The sequence below is a fragment of the Branchiostoma belcheri genome, unplaced genomic scaffold, assembly GCF_001625305.1.
Source record: "Branchiostoma belcheri isolate BF01 breed outbred unplaced genomic scaffold, Haploidv18h27 scaffold141, whole genome shotgun sequence".
Lineage (NCBI taxonomy): Eukaryota > Metazoa > Chordata > Leptocardii > Amphioxiformes > Branchiostomatidae > Branchiostoma > Branchiostoma belcheri.
The window spans coordinates 432,850-453,981 of NW_017802836.1; the positions used below are offsets into that span (position 1 = coordinate 432,850).

Genomic DNA, 21,132 nt, shown 5'->3' on the forward strand with positions numbered 1-21,132 from the left:
GCGCCCCGGCATACAAGTAGGATGGTACCCAGGCTACCTTCCCCTGCCCAAGTCCTCAAGATTCCGTAAGCCGAGGGTACAAAAGGGGTTACCAGGTTTCTGGTTAGTGTAGTATAAGATACTCAGTTGGCGTCAGAGTTTTTCTAATCGCTGGAGTTGAATTTAAGATTATATTTTGATATTTAGAAAGATGGTGATTTTAGGATTTGAGTTGTTGCCCGATATTATAATTGTCATCAGATGATTTTGAAAACCTCTTAAAAAGAGTCAACTGCACAGGAGCCATCTGGGAAAACACATCAAGTGTCAAATGCCACAGCTTTGGAAGGAATCTGTTTTATGTTGTATCCCTCTGGCTCTTCCTTACATACCAGTGCAGGTTAACTATGACCATTATGAAAAATGTTAAACTGTTCTCCAACTCATAAATTTGACTCACCAGAACTTGTATATATTTACTTTTAACCATGAGAAACTGAATAACTCCAAATATTGAGTGTACAAAATGTTTTTATGCTGTAACTAAAAGATCTTAGTCTTACGAGTAGTAATATACTTCCTTGCAAACAAGTATTCTTAACCAAAGGATTCAGAATTATGTGCAATATTATATGTCTTTGTGACCGTTTTTAAAACAAATTGTCTGTAAATTGACTGCAATTCAGTGATATTTTTACTGCGATAGCTCAATAAAGATATCTTGAATCTTGAATCTCAGAATTTTTGACTGAATCACTCAGTCTTCCTCAGCTATCTGACCCAGATTGTTGGAGAACAGTTTAATTTTCATATGTAATTTATCAACTCAGATGAACTTTCATGCTAACTATGATCAGTTAGACTGTTCTGAAAATGAAATAAATTTCTCTTCATGTATTGCAGTAATATGGCCCAAGTACCATAAAGTCTTGAAATAAATATGCACTTTTTTACTTTTAAAAATCATGTATTACAGTGAGTAATATAATGTGGGCCCTGAAGTACCATAAATTCTCAATCTAACTAAAAAATTTGAAGTATGCGCTTTTTAAATTTTTTTCAAAAAAAAATTTCCAAAAGTGTCCCAGGCTAAATAATTCTGCACAGGTAGAACAATTTACTTATACCTTTGACCAAATGCTATTTACTAGTCATAATGCGTGTGATATAGTTTTAATCAATGATTAGGACGTAAGCAAAATTGGACTATAGATTTTATGTCATTGATCTTTTGGTTAAGTAAGCATATACATGTACCAAGTGCCAAAAATAGTATTGATTTTGTGTCTACCACTACCAGTAATCAGTCATGCAAAATGTACATTTGTATCTAGGGCTAGTAGCTATATATGTATATATATAGGGGTTTAATTGTGAATGCCTATGCAAAAACATGTGCATGTGCCGTTGCATGTATTTCCTTTAGTAATTGTCAATTTAGTCATTGACTTAGCTTAGCATGAAAGTTCATCTGTGTTGGTACAAATCATTATGAAATAAAGACTAAGCTTTAACTACCAACACTTAGATTACAGCTCTGTAATTTAAGTGTTGGAAGTTAAAGCTTAGTCTTTATTTCATAATTTAGTCTTTCGTTTGCTCCACATTTCTGTGATCCTCTTAACCTGTTACCAGCACTTTAGCATGAGTGTGTTGTGTTATGCAGTGATGTATGTCGGCTGAAGTGACAAGCATGTGTGTTTAGTAACTGTTTAAACAGACTGTTGACATGTTGTTAGCAAGTGGGACCAATGGTTTATCTCTTTATCTCACTGTAACCATGTAACACCAGGTCTGGTCATGCTATTTGATAAGATAATTAATTGTATTAAGTCCTTAATTATATGCTCCATTTAGGATTAACAGCTTTAATTTCAAGCTACATTTTAATCCTAGAATTAAGTTCAAAACACCTATTTAATTTCTTGATGCTATTTTGTGAGAAGAAAAATATTACAAAGTCCAAGAATATTTACTGAAGACTATTCTGGAACCTGTCCAATTTTTTATGATGCCATTTGTTACATGGTAACTCAATCAGCAGCCGTAGCTAGGTAATTTGATGTCTCACGAACACATTAAGTCATAGTCATGTGATAAACTGTAAATTGTGAAACTTTCGCAGTAGTTTTACTTTGCAGTAAGAGGGAAGGAGAGGTTTTCACAGTGTTTAAAATTTTTAAAAACAATTCTGTAGTACAGTAGTCACATGAGGAAGACTGTTCGCGATGTCATTAATTCTTAGGAAAGAGTTCACAGCAAAATCTGCAATAATTAAACTGCTGTGAAACTTTCATGATTTTCAGTAAATCACTGTGTTCTATATTAGTACAGTACTTAGTACAATAGATTCAACACATACATCATATGTGCTAAATCACATGAACATGTTATCAGCATAATGCAGAGAGGAAGTCAGGTCATATCTGTATGTACATGTTTCTTGCCAAATGCATATCTTTGTTGGGAGTCATATCCACATTTTGAGACAGAATTTCTGTAGTCTATTGTAACTGCTGCTTCTTGATACGTGTGTGACTTTTTTTACTACTCTTCAAGTATAGGTTGTTGTGGAACATTGTGATCTCTATCTTTTCATATGCCCAGTTTTCTGTCTGCCCTCCAAACAACTTTGGAGAGGGTAGACAAAAAAAACAGTGCATATATATGATAAGATTACGCTTTACCTAGTCCCATCCTCATGTCTGAGAGACTATGGTGATTACTAGTAAAAAGGTCACAATTTCCCCAATAACCTCTGCTTGAAGAATAACTTTTTACAGGGACTTTGCACCAGTAAGTACAACAGAGCTGCTTCTTTCCCTAGTTGAACAGTAGCTTGAAGTCTGAGTGTTATTATAATCCTTCCTTTTCCAGACAGTAGCAGACCTATGGGAGTGTGAGAAGCAGGAATGAATCGATCCACCAGTTTTATGAAGTGGCTTCATGGCCAGAAGTCCCAGGAGCCAGGAAACTCTTCATCAAGTACCAGTAAGTAAAATACAATCATTTCTTACAACATGTGTGCTATAGGCCTGTTGTGCTTCTTGTTACCTAACCTGGAAAGCCTACTGTAGCAAGGAAAAACCAAGAAATTTGATCAATTGCTGACAACACGTAACCATATAAAGTCTTGTGTGAATAAGTCTGTAACGTTAACTGTCACGAATTTACATTCTGAAGTGATTGGTCATTAATTATCCTGATGAAGGCAACAGTGGTTGTTAAAAAATTTTATCTCTCTGTACTTGTTGTGTTGGAATAAAGTTCAACATTTTACGAAGCAAAAACCTAACCCTATTAACTGCTAGAATGTGGAAGGGACCTGAAATTTTTATCTGACGTCTGAATGACGAAAACATTGTAGACTCATTTTCCAACATGTTCTCCTCATTTCTGGCATACAGTTTATTATCTCTTTAAACACTCTCTATGCCAGAAATGAGAACATGTACTAGTATAGCCCTGTTTTCTGCACTGACAAGTTTGTTCAACTGCTTTTTGCTTCAGGAAACTGGGTTCATCCCCCAGATGTACTTCTCAAAGGGCATGTCACGTACCAAACCAAGGTAGGAATTCACAAAAAAGTTGCAATAACTGAAAGTCTGAATTAGTGATGCATACCTAAACCCAATTTTAGGTTCAGGTCCGGATTCAAGTCCAGAGGTTTAGGTTCAGTTCCGGACTTGTAAGTCCGGACCTAAACCCATGGCATATACAAAATTGCATGTTTGCAATTTTGCAATGTTGTCTGGGTGAAAATTTGGCCACATAACATGGAGGCCGGTACTTGACGATGCCCGATGGCAATGTTTTCTTCATTTTGCAGCAAGATTTTACAATCTACAGAAGGTTATAGGTGGTTTGGAAAGAAAACGGGTATGTGAAATGGTCTTTTATGGTAATAAGTCCGGACTCGGTTCTTGACTTTAGGTGTTTTTGGACTTGAACCTAAACATTCTTACAAGTCCGGATCCAAGTCCAGTGAACCGGTATGCATCACTAGTCTGAATATAAACAACACTATACCTGGCACAGTGTTGCTGTTCTTTGTAACTGTAAGCTTAGAGCTGTAACTTACAGTAGTTGTTAAGCTGTCAAGTGAAGTCAGATGGTTTGTGTATTGTAAGATTATATGTTACTAATAACTCAACACTATCGGCACACAGAAAAACATCTGGAACACTTGGAACACAGTAATACACAGTGGAAGTGTTATGATGACATTTCCAAGCTTCCATTTAGGCTTCTTGTGTGGTACAGCAGAAAAAAATTGTATCTGTACAGTTACTGTTTTGCAATTGCGTATTCTTGACTAATCTCCAAGCAGATCCTACGGTGGCAAGGCAGTATCCATTGGCCAGGGCGGAGAGTCCATTAGCCACAATGGACACTCCTCTGGCCAATGGATACTGCCTTGCCCCTGTATGATCTTCTTGGAGATTACTTGTTGACTGCTTCATTGACAAATTGTCAAGCCCACATGTTTTCGATGCAGAAAAATTCAAGGACCATAAATGATATAATTTATACTAATTGTCCTAAATGCTGAGAAACATAAGTCACACACAAAGTGTAGTTTTGTTTTTATAGCATTTAGAATCAGACATCCTAGGAGAATATCTGTTCCACAGACACAGGAAATGTGAGGTCGATGACTGTTGATTTTGAAAGTCGGCCAGTTTGCAGAGAAATTCAACAGCTGCCTGGCAGAGAGTCAGAAGTACAGGCGTGAATTTAGATCAGCTGTGCTGCAGGGCAAGTCTAGAGCAGTGTACAAAATACTTTTTTGAACCAGGTTGCCCAGTGGGCAATCTACGGCAAACATTAGGTTGCCCATCAGAATTTTAGGTAGTGCCCCACCTATAAGTTACTACTTTCCTCAAATTAAGTTATGTTACATACATTAAGCCTTTGACAATATTTCTAACAGCCTTAAGTTAACTGATACTAGTATACTATAGAATTAAAAAGCATCTGCCGGATACAGTGGTGCAGGCCAAGTGGGCATGATTTTTTTTTTTGGGGTGGGGGGAGGAGGCATTCTTAAAATTCAGGTAGCACACTGGGCTACCTAAGTTGCCCCAAGTAAAATTTGCTTGCCCGGGTATTTTGCGCTGGTCTAGAGCCAAGAACATAAAGGTTGATACAAATGTACAGACTGGCAAAGATCTGGCAAAGGGTCAACAGATTACTGCCTCTGTAGATATGTAGATAGAGCCAAGAACTTACAAACAGGGTCAAGGGCTACTGCCTCTGTAGATATTTAGATAGGCTTAGAGTATAGAGCCAAGAACTGCCTCTTGTAGATATGGAGATAGAGCCAAAATGAAGGGTCAAGGACTACTGCCTAAGATATGGAGATAGCACCAAGAACTGGCAGAGGGTTAGAGAATTACTGCCTCTTTAGATATGGAGATATGGAGTAGAATCAATAACACAAGACAAAAGGCTCAAGGACTACTGCCTTTATCTTATAGAGTCAAGAAATAGTAAAGGGTCTGTCTGTAGATATGTAGATATATACATGTTTGTACTACTACTAGTCTACTAGACAAAGAGTCAAGGTTTTTAGGAATACCTTTGTACATCTATACGTAAATACGTGTAGAATCAAGAACTTGCAAGCAGTCATTTCTATTATAAGAGACTTCTTTGACAGTCAAAGAAGTTTCTTATAATATAGAAAATCATAATAAGACATACTGACAAACTAGATTCAACTACAAAATATGGTTTTCAGTATCTGAACATTAGAACTAGATTTTACAGCCTCAAGTAAGGTCACACAAGATACAAAGATACAATTTGTATATGATATAAACGTCGATGAAGGTTTGACATCCAGGTAATACGATACGCCAAAAAGCAGTTACTCAAGCGACTGGATATGATTTTAGACTTTTCAAAATCATATCCAGTTACTTGAGTAACTGCTTTTTGGCGTATATGATATAAAGATAATCAAGGATTTTGAAATATCATTATATTTCTATCTACAGCTGCTTGGAATCAACAAGTATCAGAATGAGGTGATAAATGTGCCTATAGGGTCCTGCTGTCTCTTAACCTTTTTTCTTTCATGTATACAAGTCAGAAAAAAAATTTAGAATGGCAAATTCACAAGGCGTAGCATAGAACAATGTTCAGTAGCTTTTATGGCAGGTTTTTTTTTCATAAATTGAGCACATAAAGTCAAAAACTTATCACACAACGTCAATACACCAAGCATTATAAATTATAGCACATTGCAACATCTTGCAGCAACTTTGCACATCATATTGTGATAGTAGCCTGATGTTGTAAATAGTCATACAATAACATGTAACTCACAGTTAACTTTCCAATTTTTTAGTTGCTGGGATGTACAGAGGTACAGCAGGCCAAAGGAACAGAGGTGGTGAAGGAAGCCATCAGGAAACAAAAAGTATGCAAAGCTTTTACTTAATTATGTTTACCGAAGGAAAACATATTGTTTTTGCTCAGTTTCCTCTTCTTCTTCTCCAAACACTAACCTCTGACCTGACCAATGACTTGATTTGTTGACGTCTGTCACCATGGTAACTGGTGTTGGGTTACATAATGTAGCAATCTTATACATGTAGTAGGAGGGATTTAGACTCCTGTCTGACCATACAGTCTGTATATATGAATGTGTTTGAGTAAGAATTAACAGAGCAGATCATGTGCGAAGGTAAACATTATGCATTTGCTTTGCAAATGTTACATTTCTAGTTGAAGTCATACTTTACATTTCAATTACAATTGTGAAGGATTGTTGTGAAGTGCATGAGATTGTCTCTCACAGTTTTAATTTTGATCCTCACTTTCAACGTGCGCTTACATCTTGTGTTCCTTACACATGTCTACATTTCAGTGTTAATCTAATACATGCAGTAATGGTAGTTATGAAACTACTGATAAGAATGTAATAATAAGAAAGTAGTTTAGTCTTCTCAAACTGGATGGATTTTTAATCAGTAGAGGTTTCAGGTGTACATCAATCGTACACCTTTCATCAGTACAAATGAGCTCCGTAAATTCCTCTGTAAACACTCATTTGTACTGATGAAGGGTGTCGAATGTACACCTGAAACGTCTACTGATTAGATTAAAAATCCATCCAGTTTGAGAAGACTAAACGACTTTGAAATTTTATTATTACTACTACCCTAGATGAGTAACCTTCACCAATGTATCTTCTAAATAATGTTCTGTTAACTTCCAACCCTCCCAGTTCTCAACCCATGTGAAGAGAGCAGAAGGGGCCAAGCCCATTAAAGTTGAGCTCAGTATCTCAGCTGATGGACTGGGGATTTCAGACATCAAAAACAAGGTACTGTTACACAGCACTAACTACAAGTTTATTCATGGGCAAGCAAGAGTGAAAAGGTTATGTAATCTGATTTATGTCTGAAAGACCTACAACTGTAGACTTCAAAGGTTTTCCTTATGATGAAAGCAGGGTAAGTTTTTTGCAGTCATGATATTGAAATATGTAAGAATATCGAAAAGAGTAGGGGACCTTCCTGGTGCAAGTGGTTCAAACCTTACAGGCCGATCTTACGCAGCTTGTACATGTACAAGTCATACATGTACAAAACTGGTGTGTTACGCCTAAAGGCGGTTTACCAGTTATGCGAAACAAACAAACAAACAAACAAAGATATCCACATACTGTACCATACAAAATGGAACTCCCTGCCAAATACTTGCAACTCGCTGCCACCAAGTACAGTAGGGGCAACATCACTAGATAACTTTGAACAATGCCTGAAGTTACGTGTGCCAAAGTTGGATGTAACAGGTCATTCTGTAAAAAAGATAATATCATATGATAGCAAAGCTGGTGTGTTACGCTGAAGGGTACAGATACAGATACAGAATCTGATACTAGTATACAATATACTTATGAAAAGTAGCTCAACATTTTCTTATGTTAACTTATCAATGAAATTTCTGATGTTTCAGGTTCTTATGCACAACTTCCCTCTACACCGGATCTCCTTCTGTGCAGACGACAAAACAGACAAGAGAATTTTTGCCTTCATCGCCAAAGACACGGAAAGGAATGTCCACCTCTGTTTTGTGTTCGACAGCGACAAATGTGTAAGATACCAAGTATACTTCTTTTTTTTTACCTTCATCTAGAAGGTTATGTCTCTGGTAGCATTTGTATGCATGTATGTAATGATAATAAACTATTATGTAAGTTTAGATGTTTGAATTGTGGTTTAGCACAATAATTCTAAAAGCTATGGATGTATATTATCAGAAAATTTTGTAGGTGGGTAGATCTTAGCTGTTTTCCTTAGTACTGCCTTGGAACAGTTTTAACATCTCGTGTTCTGGTCATGCTAGGGTCATGGTTTTTAACTTTAAGATACCCCTTGGGGTCATTAACCCTAACTCTCAAGAAAGTCATTGAATCTGAAACTGGTTTACAAGGACCTGAACTTCTGTCTGCAATGTCTGACAAACAGTACTGGAAACCGAAAGAACTTCTCCAATTAGTCCGGTTGCCAAACCCCCGATTTTTGGAGAACCTTGCAATGCGGTCCATACAAAGTTTTTTTGTTGTTTCTATATCTCTGAGGTGTGCTCTTTCAGAATCTGAATGATGCCACTCTGTCATCCTTGGGCAATTCGCACAATATGCAAATTAAGGTGGCCATTACTGAAAATCCAGTTTTTCGTCAAAATCTCAGTAACTACTCATGGTATCAGAATAATTTTGGTGTCTATCCCCATCTTTTGAGGGATAACGAATTAAATCAAGCCATTTCAGTAAAGATAGAACCACTACTTTTTGCTAAATATGCAAATTTGGGCCGCGCAATATGCAAATTAGGGCGGCCATTACTGAAAATCTGTTTTTCGTCAATATCTCAGTAACTACTCATGGTATCAGAATAATGTTGGTGTCTATCCCCATGTTTTGAGGGATAACGAATTAAATTAAGCCATTTCAGTAAAGATAGAACCATTATTTTTTGCTACATATGCAAATTTGGGCCTTGTCTGTTATTGACGCACCTGGCTGCTAGCAAGGAGGGGTCCTAATTCCGACCCATGTTCCATGCAAACGCACATGCCTTGGTATAGTTTATCTGACCCAAAACCTGTTCAATATTGAAAGACAATTCTAAGTTTACTTAAGTCTAGATGGCATACGTCTTCTTGCATGAAACGCCGCTTGCGTATGATTGTAGACACTGGCTATTGGTTAGCTCTGGCTCATATATCTGTGTTGGGTATGAAGTCCTGTCGTCTGATGCTTAAGATCTTCCTCACGCATTCACTATCAGAAGCATCCAGTGATTCCAGTCTCTTTTCTTGGCTGATTTCCACATAGTAGGTTTCAAAGCCAAGCTGGTTGAAGGCTGCTGAGGCCTTTCCAAGTCTACAGTCTAGCTCATTGTCCATCTGTCCTTTGTTGTTGATGGAGCTCCCAAGGTAGGTGAGAAGTTCTCCGCCACTTTCAATTTGTTCTCGTCAATGGTCACACTTCTAAGAGGAGCGTGTGTCCCTATCAGCATGTTAATTGCTTTTGGCCCTGATGCTGAGCCCAATGCTGTCTGCAGACGGACTATGTTGGTCACTAGGGGTTGGAGATCTCTGGTGTTTTCCGCTATGTCGCAATGTCGTCTGCAAAGTCAAGGTCGGCAAACTTTGTCTCTGGAACCCACTTTACCCCCCTTTTCTCCTGTTGCTTCCCAAGTACCCAGTCGATAGCCACGGGAAAGAGGATCTGTGACAGGACACAACCTTGGAGGATCCGTCTTCAAACCACCCGCTGTATCTAGATTCCTTCAACCGTCCGTACACAGCACTTCGAGTTTCAGTATATCTGTTTAACTGTATACATAAGTTTACTTGGCAGTCCATAACTTTACATGATAAAGAGGGACTTTAGATGCTATCAAACGCCTTGCAGAAATCAATGAATCTGAGCTAAAGGGGTTTGCAGTTCAGCACATTTCCTCCACCGCAGGGTGAAGATCTGCTCAGCACAGGATCTCTTTGAGCGAAAGCTAGCTTGTTGCTCGCAGCTCCCAGAGGACCTTGCCTACTGCATCTCTCATGCGGTTCAGGAGGCATTTGGCATACACCTTCACTGGTATAAAAAAGAATTGTCACTCCCCTTAAGTTATCACATTCATTCAGGTTTCCCTTCTTTGGAATGCACACTTTAAGCCTATGTCACAATTCAAGAAAGGGGCCCGCTCGGCGCGTTTTTGGCCTGTGTTTTGGCACTACCGAATTCGGAACGGGACCTGGAAGGCAATAGGCGGGGTTCCCGACGGCTGCCGGCCTATTTTTTGGCCCCGCGACGTCGCCAAATTGATTTGACTCAAACTTAAAATCACTTCAGGCCCCGGTGGGCAAGGTACGCCGAAGCGACCCCGTAACCTCACCGGACCAAACCGTAACCTAGCCGCCGGGTCACGCACAGACACCTGTCCAAGATTATGAAGTCACGTGTGTTGTTCTGTGCTAGAATTGTTCAGAAGAAGGTAGTTATAGACAATATAGAGGGTACTGTGCTGTTCTCGACATAGCTACATCATCAGTCAGTCATAGTGACCATACACGGATCTGCGCATCAACCAGCAGGGCCGAACCCACCATACCAGCCACAGGCGTACCAGCCTGGGACCTGCCAGGATCGCCCCTTGACCCCGCCAGGGACCCTGTAGCTGCCCGGCCGGAATGCAAGAGCTAGTCGGCACCCTATCGCATCACGCACAGGTCTGACAGAAGACTGACTGGGCACCGGACGGGTCCCTAACAGAAACCCGTCGTCAAGGGGACCAAAATTTTGTGGATTTTACATAGAAGCCGCCTCAGCGCCCCGACAGGGAGCCGTAAAGGAAAATTCAATTGTGACCCTGACAGCCGGCGTACGCTCGGCTTCATGACGCCGGCCGGCGTCTACACCGAGAACATGCCGAGCAGGTCCTGTTTCAAATGTGACTCCAGCTTAACTACTGATCCGTTCTTCCAGTCCTCCAGCACTTCCCTGTGATCGCCGTTGAATGCCAGCTTTATTCCAGGGAAGGCGTACTAGGGAAGATGGTTATGGTTCTATTAAAGCGTTTGCGATCAGAAAAGGCGATCAGAAAAGCGTCCATCTCACAACACAGTCACCCTCGGCTTTAAGCATCTCTGAAGTGATGCCATTCATGCCTGGTGACTGACTTCAGCTTCGGAGATGTCCTCGATCTCAACAGGTAATGGGTGTAGGTGTTCATCAAAGACTAATGCTACTGAGGTATGGCTTGAGCGGTTTAAGACTTTTTGAAAAGTATTCTGCCCACCTGGCAAGCTTGTCCTCCCCTAAGACAGTGGTAGCTAGGGTCCCATCCTTCGCCTTAATTAGGACTGTGCACTTTTGAGCGGCCGCCGGTCATCTTTTTGGAGATCTGTTAAGCTTTGGTCCCAATTGTAAAAAATAGTCCCTGGCGTGTAGTTCCCGGGCTGTTTTGTGACACTTCCAGGCGTGGGACACCCCGCGGCTACCGGGCTATTTTTTTGGCCTGTCCGGGAATCAAGAAGAATTCAACTCTTTAAATTCTACACGGGCCACGCTGACATAAAATTCAGGACGTCAAGTTAGCGCTTTATTCTGCCTGTACACAGACGCTGGTAAGGCACAGGTGTGGGCTTATGAAGGGTCTAATATTTTTTTAACAGATTGTATCATTTATTAACATTCCTATCAGTGTTCAGAGGTACAGGCGCCCATGCTATATACTGGTTAGTTTTTGCATAATTTGCATTAAATGTTGGTGTGATTAATACTGGGATGGTTTATTCTGATTATCTAGCCTTCAAAACATGTGTATAGTACAAATGTATGTGTATTGTATCAAAATTATTGTTCATACCATGAGATTTATTGAGATATTGACGAAAAACAGATTTTCAGTAATGGCGGCCTAAATTTGAAAATTAAGCACAAAAATATCCATTTGATCTCCACTGAAATGGCCTTATGCTCAATAGTTATTCCAAAAAAACATGGGGAAAGACACCAAAGATATTATAATACCATATGTAGTTACTGAGCTATTGACGGAAAACAGATTTTCAGTAATGGCCACCTTGATTTGCCTATTGTGCGGCTTTAATTTGCATATTTCAGCACAAAAACTGGTTTGATCTTTACTGAAATTCCATTTGTTATCCCTCAAAACATGGGGATAGACACCATAATTATTCTGATACCATGAGTAGTTACTGAGATATTGACGAAAAACAGATTTTCAGTAATAGCCGCCCTAATTTGCATATTGCGCGGCCCAAATTTGCATATTTAGCAAAAAATAGTGGTTCTAACTTTACTGAAATGGCTTGATTTAATTCGTTATCCCTCAAAAGATGGGGATAGACACCAAAATTATTCTGATACCATGAGTAGTTACTGAGATTTTGACGAAAACTGGATTTTCAGTAATGGCCACCTTAATTTGCATATTGTGCGAATTGCCCAAGGATGACAGAGTGGCATCATTCAGATTCTGAAAGAGCACACCTCAGAGATATAGAAACAACAAAAAAACTTTGTATGGACCGCATTGCACGCTTATCGGTCTCTGCCACCAGACTAAATGCTGCACCTCATGACGAGGATGACCAAAGAAGAAGAAACCACTTGATTTATGTCATACATGTACATGTACCATCTGGGGACTTTGGGATCAGGCTTGCTTTTGATTATCATGGCTTTGACTGGATGGCCTTTGTTTTATTTCTCAGGCTGAAGAGATCACCCTGACCATCGGGCAGTCGTTTGACCTGGCCTACAAGAGGTTTGTGGAGACCAGCGGGAAGGACCTGGAACTCAGGAAACAGTTCCTCGCATTGCAGAAAAAGGTGACTACATACATACATACATATCCGGGCTTTGATTATTCTGCTGCCGGCTTCCCTGTCTCAGGGGTGGGCAGCAGTCAGCTAGTCTTCACTTCACATCTCCATGCGGCCCTGTCCAGAGGGTCAGTGTTGGTCAGTCCACACACCCTGATATCCCCCCGGAGGCACTCCATCCATGTCTCTTTTGGACACCTAGCTGCGGGTTCTGAAGGAGAGGTTCCTGGAGGTTAGGATGGGGAGCAACTTGAACTTGCCCCAGGCAACACGACATCTAGACTGGATTTTATCTGTTAACATATATATATGTCAGGGTAGAGACACCAATCTGGAAGAATAGGCAAATACTCCCCACATCTCTGTCAACAGAAAGTCCAATCGTGATCTTTCAGATATTCGCTCACAGGACAGAACTTTTCATGTCATTTCTTTGATTCATGTCACTTTAGATCAATGGATTGACTTGAAATTAAAGATTTATAAATGTGTGACCACCCTAACACATACTGATAAGAGTCTTGGTCAACAAAGATTCCGATCAGGATCTCTATCAGTAGAATCACTGACTCTACCAGAGTCTCTACCCTGACAGCATGATAAACTGTAGATCACTGGTATGGATGGTTCTTGCCACTGCTTGACTAAAGCCTTGGTCACAACCCGCCGTACATGCTTCTGCGTGCTGTCTACGTGCAAAAACGTAGGCAAACGTAGGGCATCCGTGCGTGGTGAGTACCGCCTCCGTACGGAATCCTACGGATTTGGGAGCACACAGACACGCCGTAGAACTTTAAGTGCATGCAAAACTTTTCATGCGTGCTGTCTGCGGATTCACCACCCATACGTGCGACACGCATGCCCTGTACAGCCTATGAGCGTACAACGCTCGTTTTCAGAAAAACGTAGCAGACGTGGCCTCCCATAAAACGTACGGACAAAAAGCATGTACGGCAGGTTGTGACCAGGGCTGAAGTGTCTTCCTATTTCCTCATGTATCTTGCTTCATTATGATAATCTTGAATGATGTTTCTTGCTCGCTACCTTTCAGTTGAAGGAAAAGGAGGCAGAAAATGAACAGCTGAGGAAAAGAATAATCCATTTAGAGGCACAGCTCAGGAAGACCACAGTGACTACTTCTGCTACAACTGCTGTACATGTGAGTGTCTTAATAACTGTTGACTTTTTTATGGCTCCAACATTTCTCTCTTTTTAATGGTTTCAACATTGTGCATGTATATGACTGCACTGTACATTGTAGATGTTTACTAGTTGAATTTATATGAGTATAATGGAGATACTCACTCTTATGTACTATGTATTTTGTACCATGGATTGGATGTGTAAAAATATGTGAATAATAGATTTATTAGGGTTTTAAAAAAGATGTGAAATGTATCTCTGTTGTATATTTTTTCTGACCCTTACCTCTTCCCTCATGACCTCAATGAAAAGTGGCCTGCAGGTATATTTGTGCTTCTCATGAATCAAAAACAATGATTCAAACAGCAAAAATGCCAAAAGGAATGTAGTGTACAGTAATACAATGTCTTATTGTTTGATATTAAACACTATAAATTAAAATAGTATAATTGTTTGTTTTTTCTCAGCAGAACAATATGGTCCAACTCCCCCCACCACAGCCCGTATCTAGAACCCCTGTTCCTCTCCCCCCTCCCCAAAACCCCCCTCAGACCCTCCAGTTTAAGCAGACCGACTCCTTCGATATGGAGCCCTTCTCCCCAAGCAACGGCACCACAATGTCACCAACCACAGTCAACGGGGCAGCTTTTGTCTCACCTACAAAACATGCATCTTCAGCAGCAAGTAAGTTTAAACCATGTGTCATATAATATATATTGTCTAATCCTGGTTGGAGTTTATCAAGTAGCCTCCATAGCATGCCAAAAACCGGGGGTCTTCATGGTCTTTGGGAGCTTTTTCTGTGCTATTTTCTGATTGCATATAGACAACATAGCCGGCCTGGTTGAATTACCCCCGTTAGGACTGGGCTAATCAGAAAACAGCCGAAGACCACCAAACCCCCAGTTCTATAAGCCTGCTACAGAGGCTAGTATCAAGGAGGATATCAGAGAATGTGGCCTTGCTGGTGTGAACCCACTGAATAAGGCCACTTGGAGGTGCTGTGTGAAGTCTAGCTGACTGCTACCTACCCTTGTGAGGGTAGTAGTATAATCAAAACCTGGATAGTGAGTAACTGAGTCAACTCAGTTGTAAAAAGAAAGAAAAAACGAGGCCTGGGTGTTGGCAGTTGAATGTTTTTATATTTTGCTTGTTTGGACAAACAAGGAATCCTATCAAGTGGCACAAGGGTGCTTAACGCTGCATTTTGTACTTTGTACATCATATACATACATACATACATACAAAACACAAGGAAAATACAGTTTTTTGCCGTACATTTCATCGATGTTAATGATAACTTCATCAGGTCGAGACGTGTTTGGCCAGGAACCTTTTGATGCCATCATTTCGTCTGGAGGGTCGCAGGACTATGACAAAGCCATGGGGAAAATTGACTCACAGTTAGCAGACTTACAGGTTTGTATATGGTACTACACAACAACACATTTCTTCTCCATAGGCCACACCGTCTTAATTTTATGGATTACATTCTCCCAAGACCCCCAAACTAGTGCCCGCAGGCGATAAAAAGAAAAACACCCCCATAGGAATACATAGCTAGTATTGTTAATTTGCGGCAGTACATACTATTAGCAACGTTTACGGCACTGTACGTATGTAACGTTACTAAGTTCTTGAGTCGTGGAGCTTCTGTAGCCTGGGTGCCATTGTCCAGACTTACCACCTCCGTATTGTTGCTAACCACCATGGAGTACCCAGACCTAGAGCCAGGCCAGAGCCTTGGAGGACATGATCTTTTCAGTTTTCTTCTTCTTTTTTTTTTTGGAGAACAGGCGAAAATCAATACGCGCGCGGATGTCATCCATAAAATTAAGTTGGTGTGGCCTTAGTTAAAAAACTTGAAATCTTGTGTCTATAACATGTCTATATGTTCTGGTTTTCACTACTTTGTTCTTATCTGCTTTTTACATTCAATGTCCATATGTTTGCCATTTATATTGCTGTCATATTCTATGTTTTGAATTTTGTATTTTCTTGCATGACTCGCACTATTGCACCAAAATTTCTAGAATTCTGTTTTTCTTATGAATTCAGGAGGATCTTGTCTGTATTCATGTTTTCATGCCTAACTGTTGGGTGCCGTTGACAATCATTATTTACATGATTGTACATTTGTAACTGCCTTTCTATATTTTATATGTGTCTTCTTTTCTTTTCCTTCTGTTTTGTGTGTCTTTTATAGGAACAAAGTGATGAACAAAAGGTATGATCAGAAAAATGTGTACTGTGTTCAACTCCTTGACTTAAGTTCCATCTGGTTTTCCTTTCTTTACAATCTTTTAATCTCTTTGCTTCGTGTCTGTTCTTATATTAGTTCCTTGATTTCTTGCCAAAGGGATTAGCCACTGCCAGTTTTTATTGAGTATATGTCAGGCTAGAGACTCCATTCTGGTAGCAGAGATCCCAATCGATAGGACTCAGGAGTTTCTGTCAACTGATTCGGATCTCACCAATTCTACCAACATTCTTTCCTAGAACTAGGCATCGCAGGGTGGAACTCGCTGCCACCTAGTACAGTAGGGGCATTGTCATTGGATAGCTAAAGTCTGAAGTTAGATGTTCACAGGGTTAGGTGTAACAAGTTGATCGGTGTGATGTAGCCAGCTGCCGCTGCGCCATGTGCCTGCGAAGCTGGTCAGGTGTGTTACGCCGAAGGGCGGTTATACCGGCTATACAGATGCAGATTGTACTAGATTTGAGTCTCTACCTTGACATGTATAGAACCATTCCGTATGAAACAAACATTGTGCAGTGCTAACACTGAATTGTTCACTCTTACACTTACAGGAAGGATTTGGGGCCGGCTTGACCATCAGCAGTGGTCAGTTCTCTCTGGACATGTTTGATCCCCTGAGTGACCAGAGTCAAGCCTAGAGATGGCATCAGTCTCATTTTTCTAGCCTCTTCCAGGCTTCAGAAGGGGCTAGAAAGAGTAGAAATTGGCCAAACAGACAGATAACATGACAGGGGAGTGGGTGTACTAAATGAGTACAGTTTGCTAGTTGGAAGCAAACTGTACTCATTTAGTGGACCAGCCACTTATAAAACCTGGTAGAGGCTAAAGGAGAATTTGCCAACTCCCTTGGAATGTTATCTGTCTGTTTAGCCAATTTCTACTCTTTCCAGTTGCTTCTGAAGCCTGGTAGAGGCTATCATTTTTCTACCAAAGTCTGCCTCAGATTTCTAAACTATTAGCTAATTGGAAACATCATTTTTGATAAGCTTGAATATTGAATTGAGTTTTACAAAATGTATAGCAAAGGAATGCTTTAATAAATGTATACGAGCTCCTCTAAGCTAGCTAGATATATTATTAGATACAAAATTGTAGATGAATTCTCTTAGGTACTTGGGATTAGGCATATCTATTTGTAAGTTTTCTTGCAGGCACAGTTTAGTTTGTTTTAAAGCATATACTGTTTATATTTGTAGAAGGGCACGCTATGTAAGTGGGAGACAAAATATGCACCAAACTATTGGATCTGATCACTACTTTTAATACACTGTATTTAGATGTAAAGTTCCTTAGTTTAAATCTAATCAATATGGGGCTAAGCCCAATCACAAAATGTATAGTTAAAGCAAACCACACATTGTTTGCTACTTTTCTTTTTTATTGCAGCAACAGTGTTTAATATTGTTGCATGCAACATAGTGCCCCATAAAAAAACATCTACAACTACTACATGATAACAATCAAGAAATTTTTTGAACGGATTTATATGATGAAAGAAGTTTTTGTATTTAATATTTCCATGGCCAAAGTATCCCACTACAATCATGTACAATGTAAATAGAATTTAATGTACAACTATTGGGAAGTTTCAGTAACAATCAAGCCTAACAATCAAGTGGAGAAGTATTCTCACTATATTCTTCTTATTTTCAACTCAGAGGCAAACATTGACATAGTAATAGAATTGTAACCAATCGACACAGGTAAAAATTTAATTATATAACAGTTCAGAATAGTTCTTAGATTTGCAGTATAGAGGGAATGATAAGGCCACACCAATTTAATTTGTTGGTTCTCGGATTCGCCTCTTCGTTTTTTTCTGATTTGCAAAAAAAAAAAAATTGATTCTGGTCCTGAATCAACTGAAAATGCTCATGTTTTGCCCCCAACAGTTGAGGAAAGTCCTTTTCTTCCTAGTTGTTACAGTTTTCCCATCTATCATTGCAGTGGTTTGATTAAAAGTTCAAAATTCAATGTTTAAATTTTAACCCAGCCTTTTGTGTTGACTTCATGGCTCATTTTGTATCATTTAAGCCTATAATAGGATGCCTAGACCTGTTTTTATTTTTATTTTTTTTCGCCCTGTCGCTTCATATTTTTTCTGAAAAAATCCGAGAACCAACAAATTAAATTGGTGTGGCCTAAGTTCATAAACTGGGGTGAAAGATATTATTTAGATAATTGTACATGGAAGGCAAGACAATGTTCTATAAAAATGTAGGTAAGGTGTTTTTAAGTGCTTTGATAAGAAAAGTTTTTGATAGTCCCTATTAACGTTATTTTGCATACATGCCTGTGATAGTGAACTTTCTATGAATTCTATGTAGGATAATTATAAGGTCTTACTCTACAGTTTTTACTTTGCCACAAGATACATTGTCAGAGTCTCACTCTACGGTTTGTCTTTATCAGGGCTGTTATTGTTGTCAGCTACATGTAGTTTCTGCCTATGATTTGATTAGTTTGATGAGCCTACCATCGGTACACACATTCACTGTTTCAAAGTTCAGAAGTGGTTTAATGCCTAAAAAAGCTAGTTAGATTCACTTGTTAATTTTGTGTTATCAATAACATTCAGTTCAAACTTGAAGAAATAAAATATTTCAATTTTTTGTCAAATCATGCATTGAAAAGCCTATTGACAAAGTAGTTTGGTTCACTTGGTATAATAATAAATTGTATTCCATTTTTATGACATTCACTGGAAAATTTTATGTTGCTCCTAACTCGCTTGCAAAATAACTGTAAATTTAAATTTTATTCATACTAACTTGTTGCTTAATATATTTCGTATTCTTTACTGACAAGTTTTCTCATTTTCAACGTAATTTTCATTGTTGGAAAATTTAATACGCTTTTTGAGGTGATGGTTTGAAAATGTGCAATTCCTGGTTTGTTTTACATTTGGTAATGGTATTATTGTAATAATTATGAGTTTGCAAAATCATAAAAGTACTCATATGGCATTTTTCATAAAGTGTGGATAAAAAGTGCTCCTATCCAAGAACAATTTAATAACAATGTTGCCACCACATTAGTTATGCTTACGTCACAATACCCAACCTTCATCCAACATGCTTAAGTTGGTGTGTTACGCTGAAGGGCCGTTATACCAGCTATACAGATACAGATACATGGTTTTACTTTTGTGATTGCTTCACATTTCTGCAGATGTGTGTCATATAAAAGACTAGCCCCTGTAACGAGGTGAAGTGATATAGAAAGATAAAGCATTTTTTTGTGAAGAACTGCTTCTTTTTTTTTCTTCTGTCGAAATAAGAGATTACAGGAATAAACTAGCCATACATGTACACATGATGCAAAAGTGTGTTTCTTACAATTTTATTCTACTCAACTGGAAGTAAAACCTAGGACACAGTAGTGTAACATATTTTGATGATTACATCACATCTTACTTTTGAGGACACGTACAACCAAGTTTCGGAGTGTGGTCATCACATCAAAGTTTTTACACCCCCACAGAGAAATGGATCAGTCCAGGGAATCACCATGACTCAAAGTGTATACATATAGAAAGTGGAACTTCCGGTTTCACAAGCGGAGATTAAACATCGTGTTGTTGTAACGTCAGTTTGAAAAGATGGTGACAAACATACAAACGTTTTATCGGAGCACTACAATGTACGGCGTGATACTCTGTGCTTCTCTTGGCCAGTTCGTTGTCTTAACAGGTAAGCACTTGTGAATATTGCTAACAACTTGTTTGATTAGTACTGACTACTGTACTTTTACTTTCAATTGACTTCCTTGTACAGTTTCGTATATCAATGTATGACTGCATGCATTTGTGTTTCGTTGGTTACAATGTAGCACCGAACTGAGAGTGAGGGGAAGAAAGAGAGACAAAGAAATCCTTGGTCAGAACAAGCAGGCTTAGAAAACGACTATACATTGTACTGTAAACAAATTAAAGAACCACTGATGCATAGTGCTTTGTAAGGTGTACGGTGACGACTGGCTTTCTCAGCTTACAAGGCCATGGCTGACTACCCTGGGTGTCAGACTGATGCAATAGCTAATATACATACAGGCTAGCTCCTCGGCTCCAGGGCAAATTCAGCAACATGTCCCCAAGGAAATTTTACGAAGAAGACACTCCTGAGACAGTTAGAGCTTCTTAGTGTCTATCTTAGCGTGGGTGCCAGACTGTTTCCAGGGAAGACACTAACCAGTTCCCCGGCTTCAGGGCCAACTTGCCCCAATGGAAATTATACCAAAGCCTTACTCAATTAGGCCCTGATTCACGCAGTGGCTAATACTACTCTGAGCCTATCGTGCTATGGGTCTGGCATCCAGGCTATTATCCTCCACTGTACCTGGGGGCTGATCATAACTTGTGTACTAGCCCTGAGTACGGTCTAGGTCATAACTTGAATACAACTTGTATTCACTTGAGTCCAATTTGTATTCTCCAGTAGCAGGCGTCGATGCCGAAAACATGACGCAATTGTGCAGAAATATCCAAGTAGAGACTAGCCTAGAGAGTGTGGAGGTCAGAAAGACACACAAAGAAATGCGCAATGTCTTAATCGCAAGGTCTTAATCGTCAGAACAAGCAAGCTTTAAAGTACGACAAACGACTGAACAGTAACCAGAGTACAACTTCACTGTACGTATTTTCCAGTAGCGAGCGTCGCTGCTGAAAACATGACGACACCGTGAAAAAAAAACAAATAGAGACCAGCAGAGAGTGTCGAGGTCAGGGAAACACACAAAGACATTCTTCGTCAGAACAAGCAAGCAAGCTTATAAGTACGACAAACGACTGAATAGTAACCACTTGAATACACCTTTACTGTACGTATTTTCCAGTAGCGGGCGTCGTTGCTGAAAACATGACGCAACCGTGCACAAAT

At 39.5% G+C, this 21,132-nt stretch overlaps 1 protein-coding gene across 2 annotated transcripts in view; it reads left to right on the forward strand.

Annotated features, from left to right (window-relative positions):
* The window catches only part of LOC109464834 (PTB domain-containing engulfment adapter protein 1-like), a 19,398-nt gene extending 2,402 nt beyond the window's left edge, over positions 1-16,996 (forward strand). Inside the window, exons 2-11 of one of the 2 annotated variants that reach the window (XM_019761913.1) lie at positions 2,857-2,970; positions 3,490-3,548; positions 6,335-6,406; positions 7,217-7,315; positions 7,951-8,088; positions 12,742-12,858; positions 13,904-14,011; positions 14,463-14,679; positions 15,305-15,414; positions 16,807-16,996. In XM_019761913.1, the coding sequence (XP_019617472.1) occupies positions 2,892-2,970; positions 3,490-3,548; positions 6,335-6,406; positions 7,217-7,315; positions 7,951-8,088; positions 12,742-12,858; positions 13,904-14,011; positions 14,463-14,679; positions 15,305-15,414; positions 16,807-16,893 (1,086 nt within the window). In that variant the 5' untranslated portion in view covers positions 2,857-2,891 and the 3' untranslated portion in view covers positions 16,894-16,996. The remainder of the gene's footprint in view (positions 1-2,856; positions 2,971-3,489; positions 3,549-6,334; positions 6,407-7,216; positions 7,316-7,950; positions 8,089-12,741; positions 12,859-13,903; positions 14,012-14,462; positions 14,680-15,304; positions 15,415-16,806) is intronic. The other variant, XM_019761914.1, reaches the window with a different exon arrangement.
* The last annotated feature ends 4,136 nt before the right edge of the window (positions 16,997-21,132 follow it).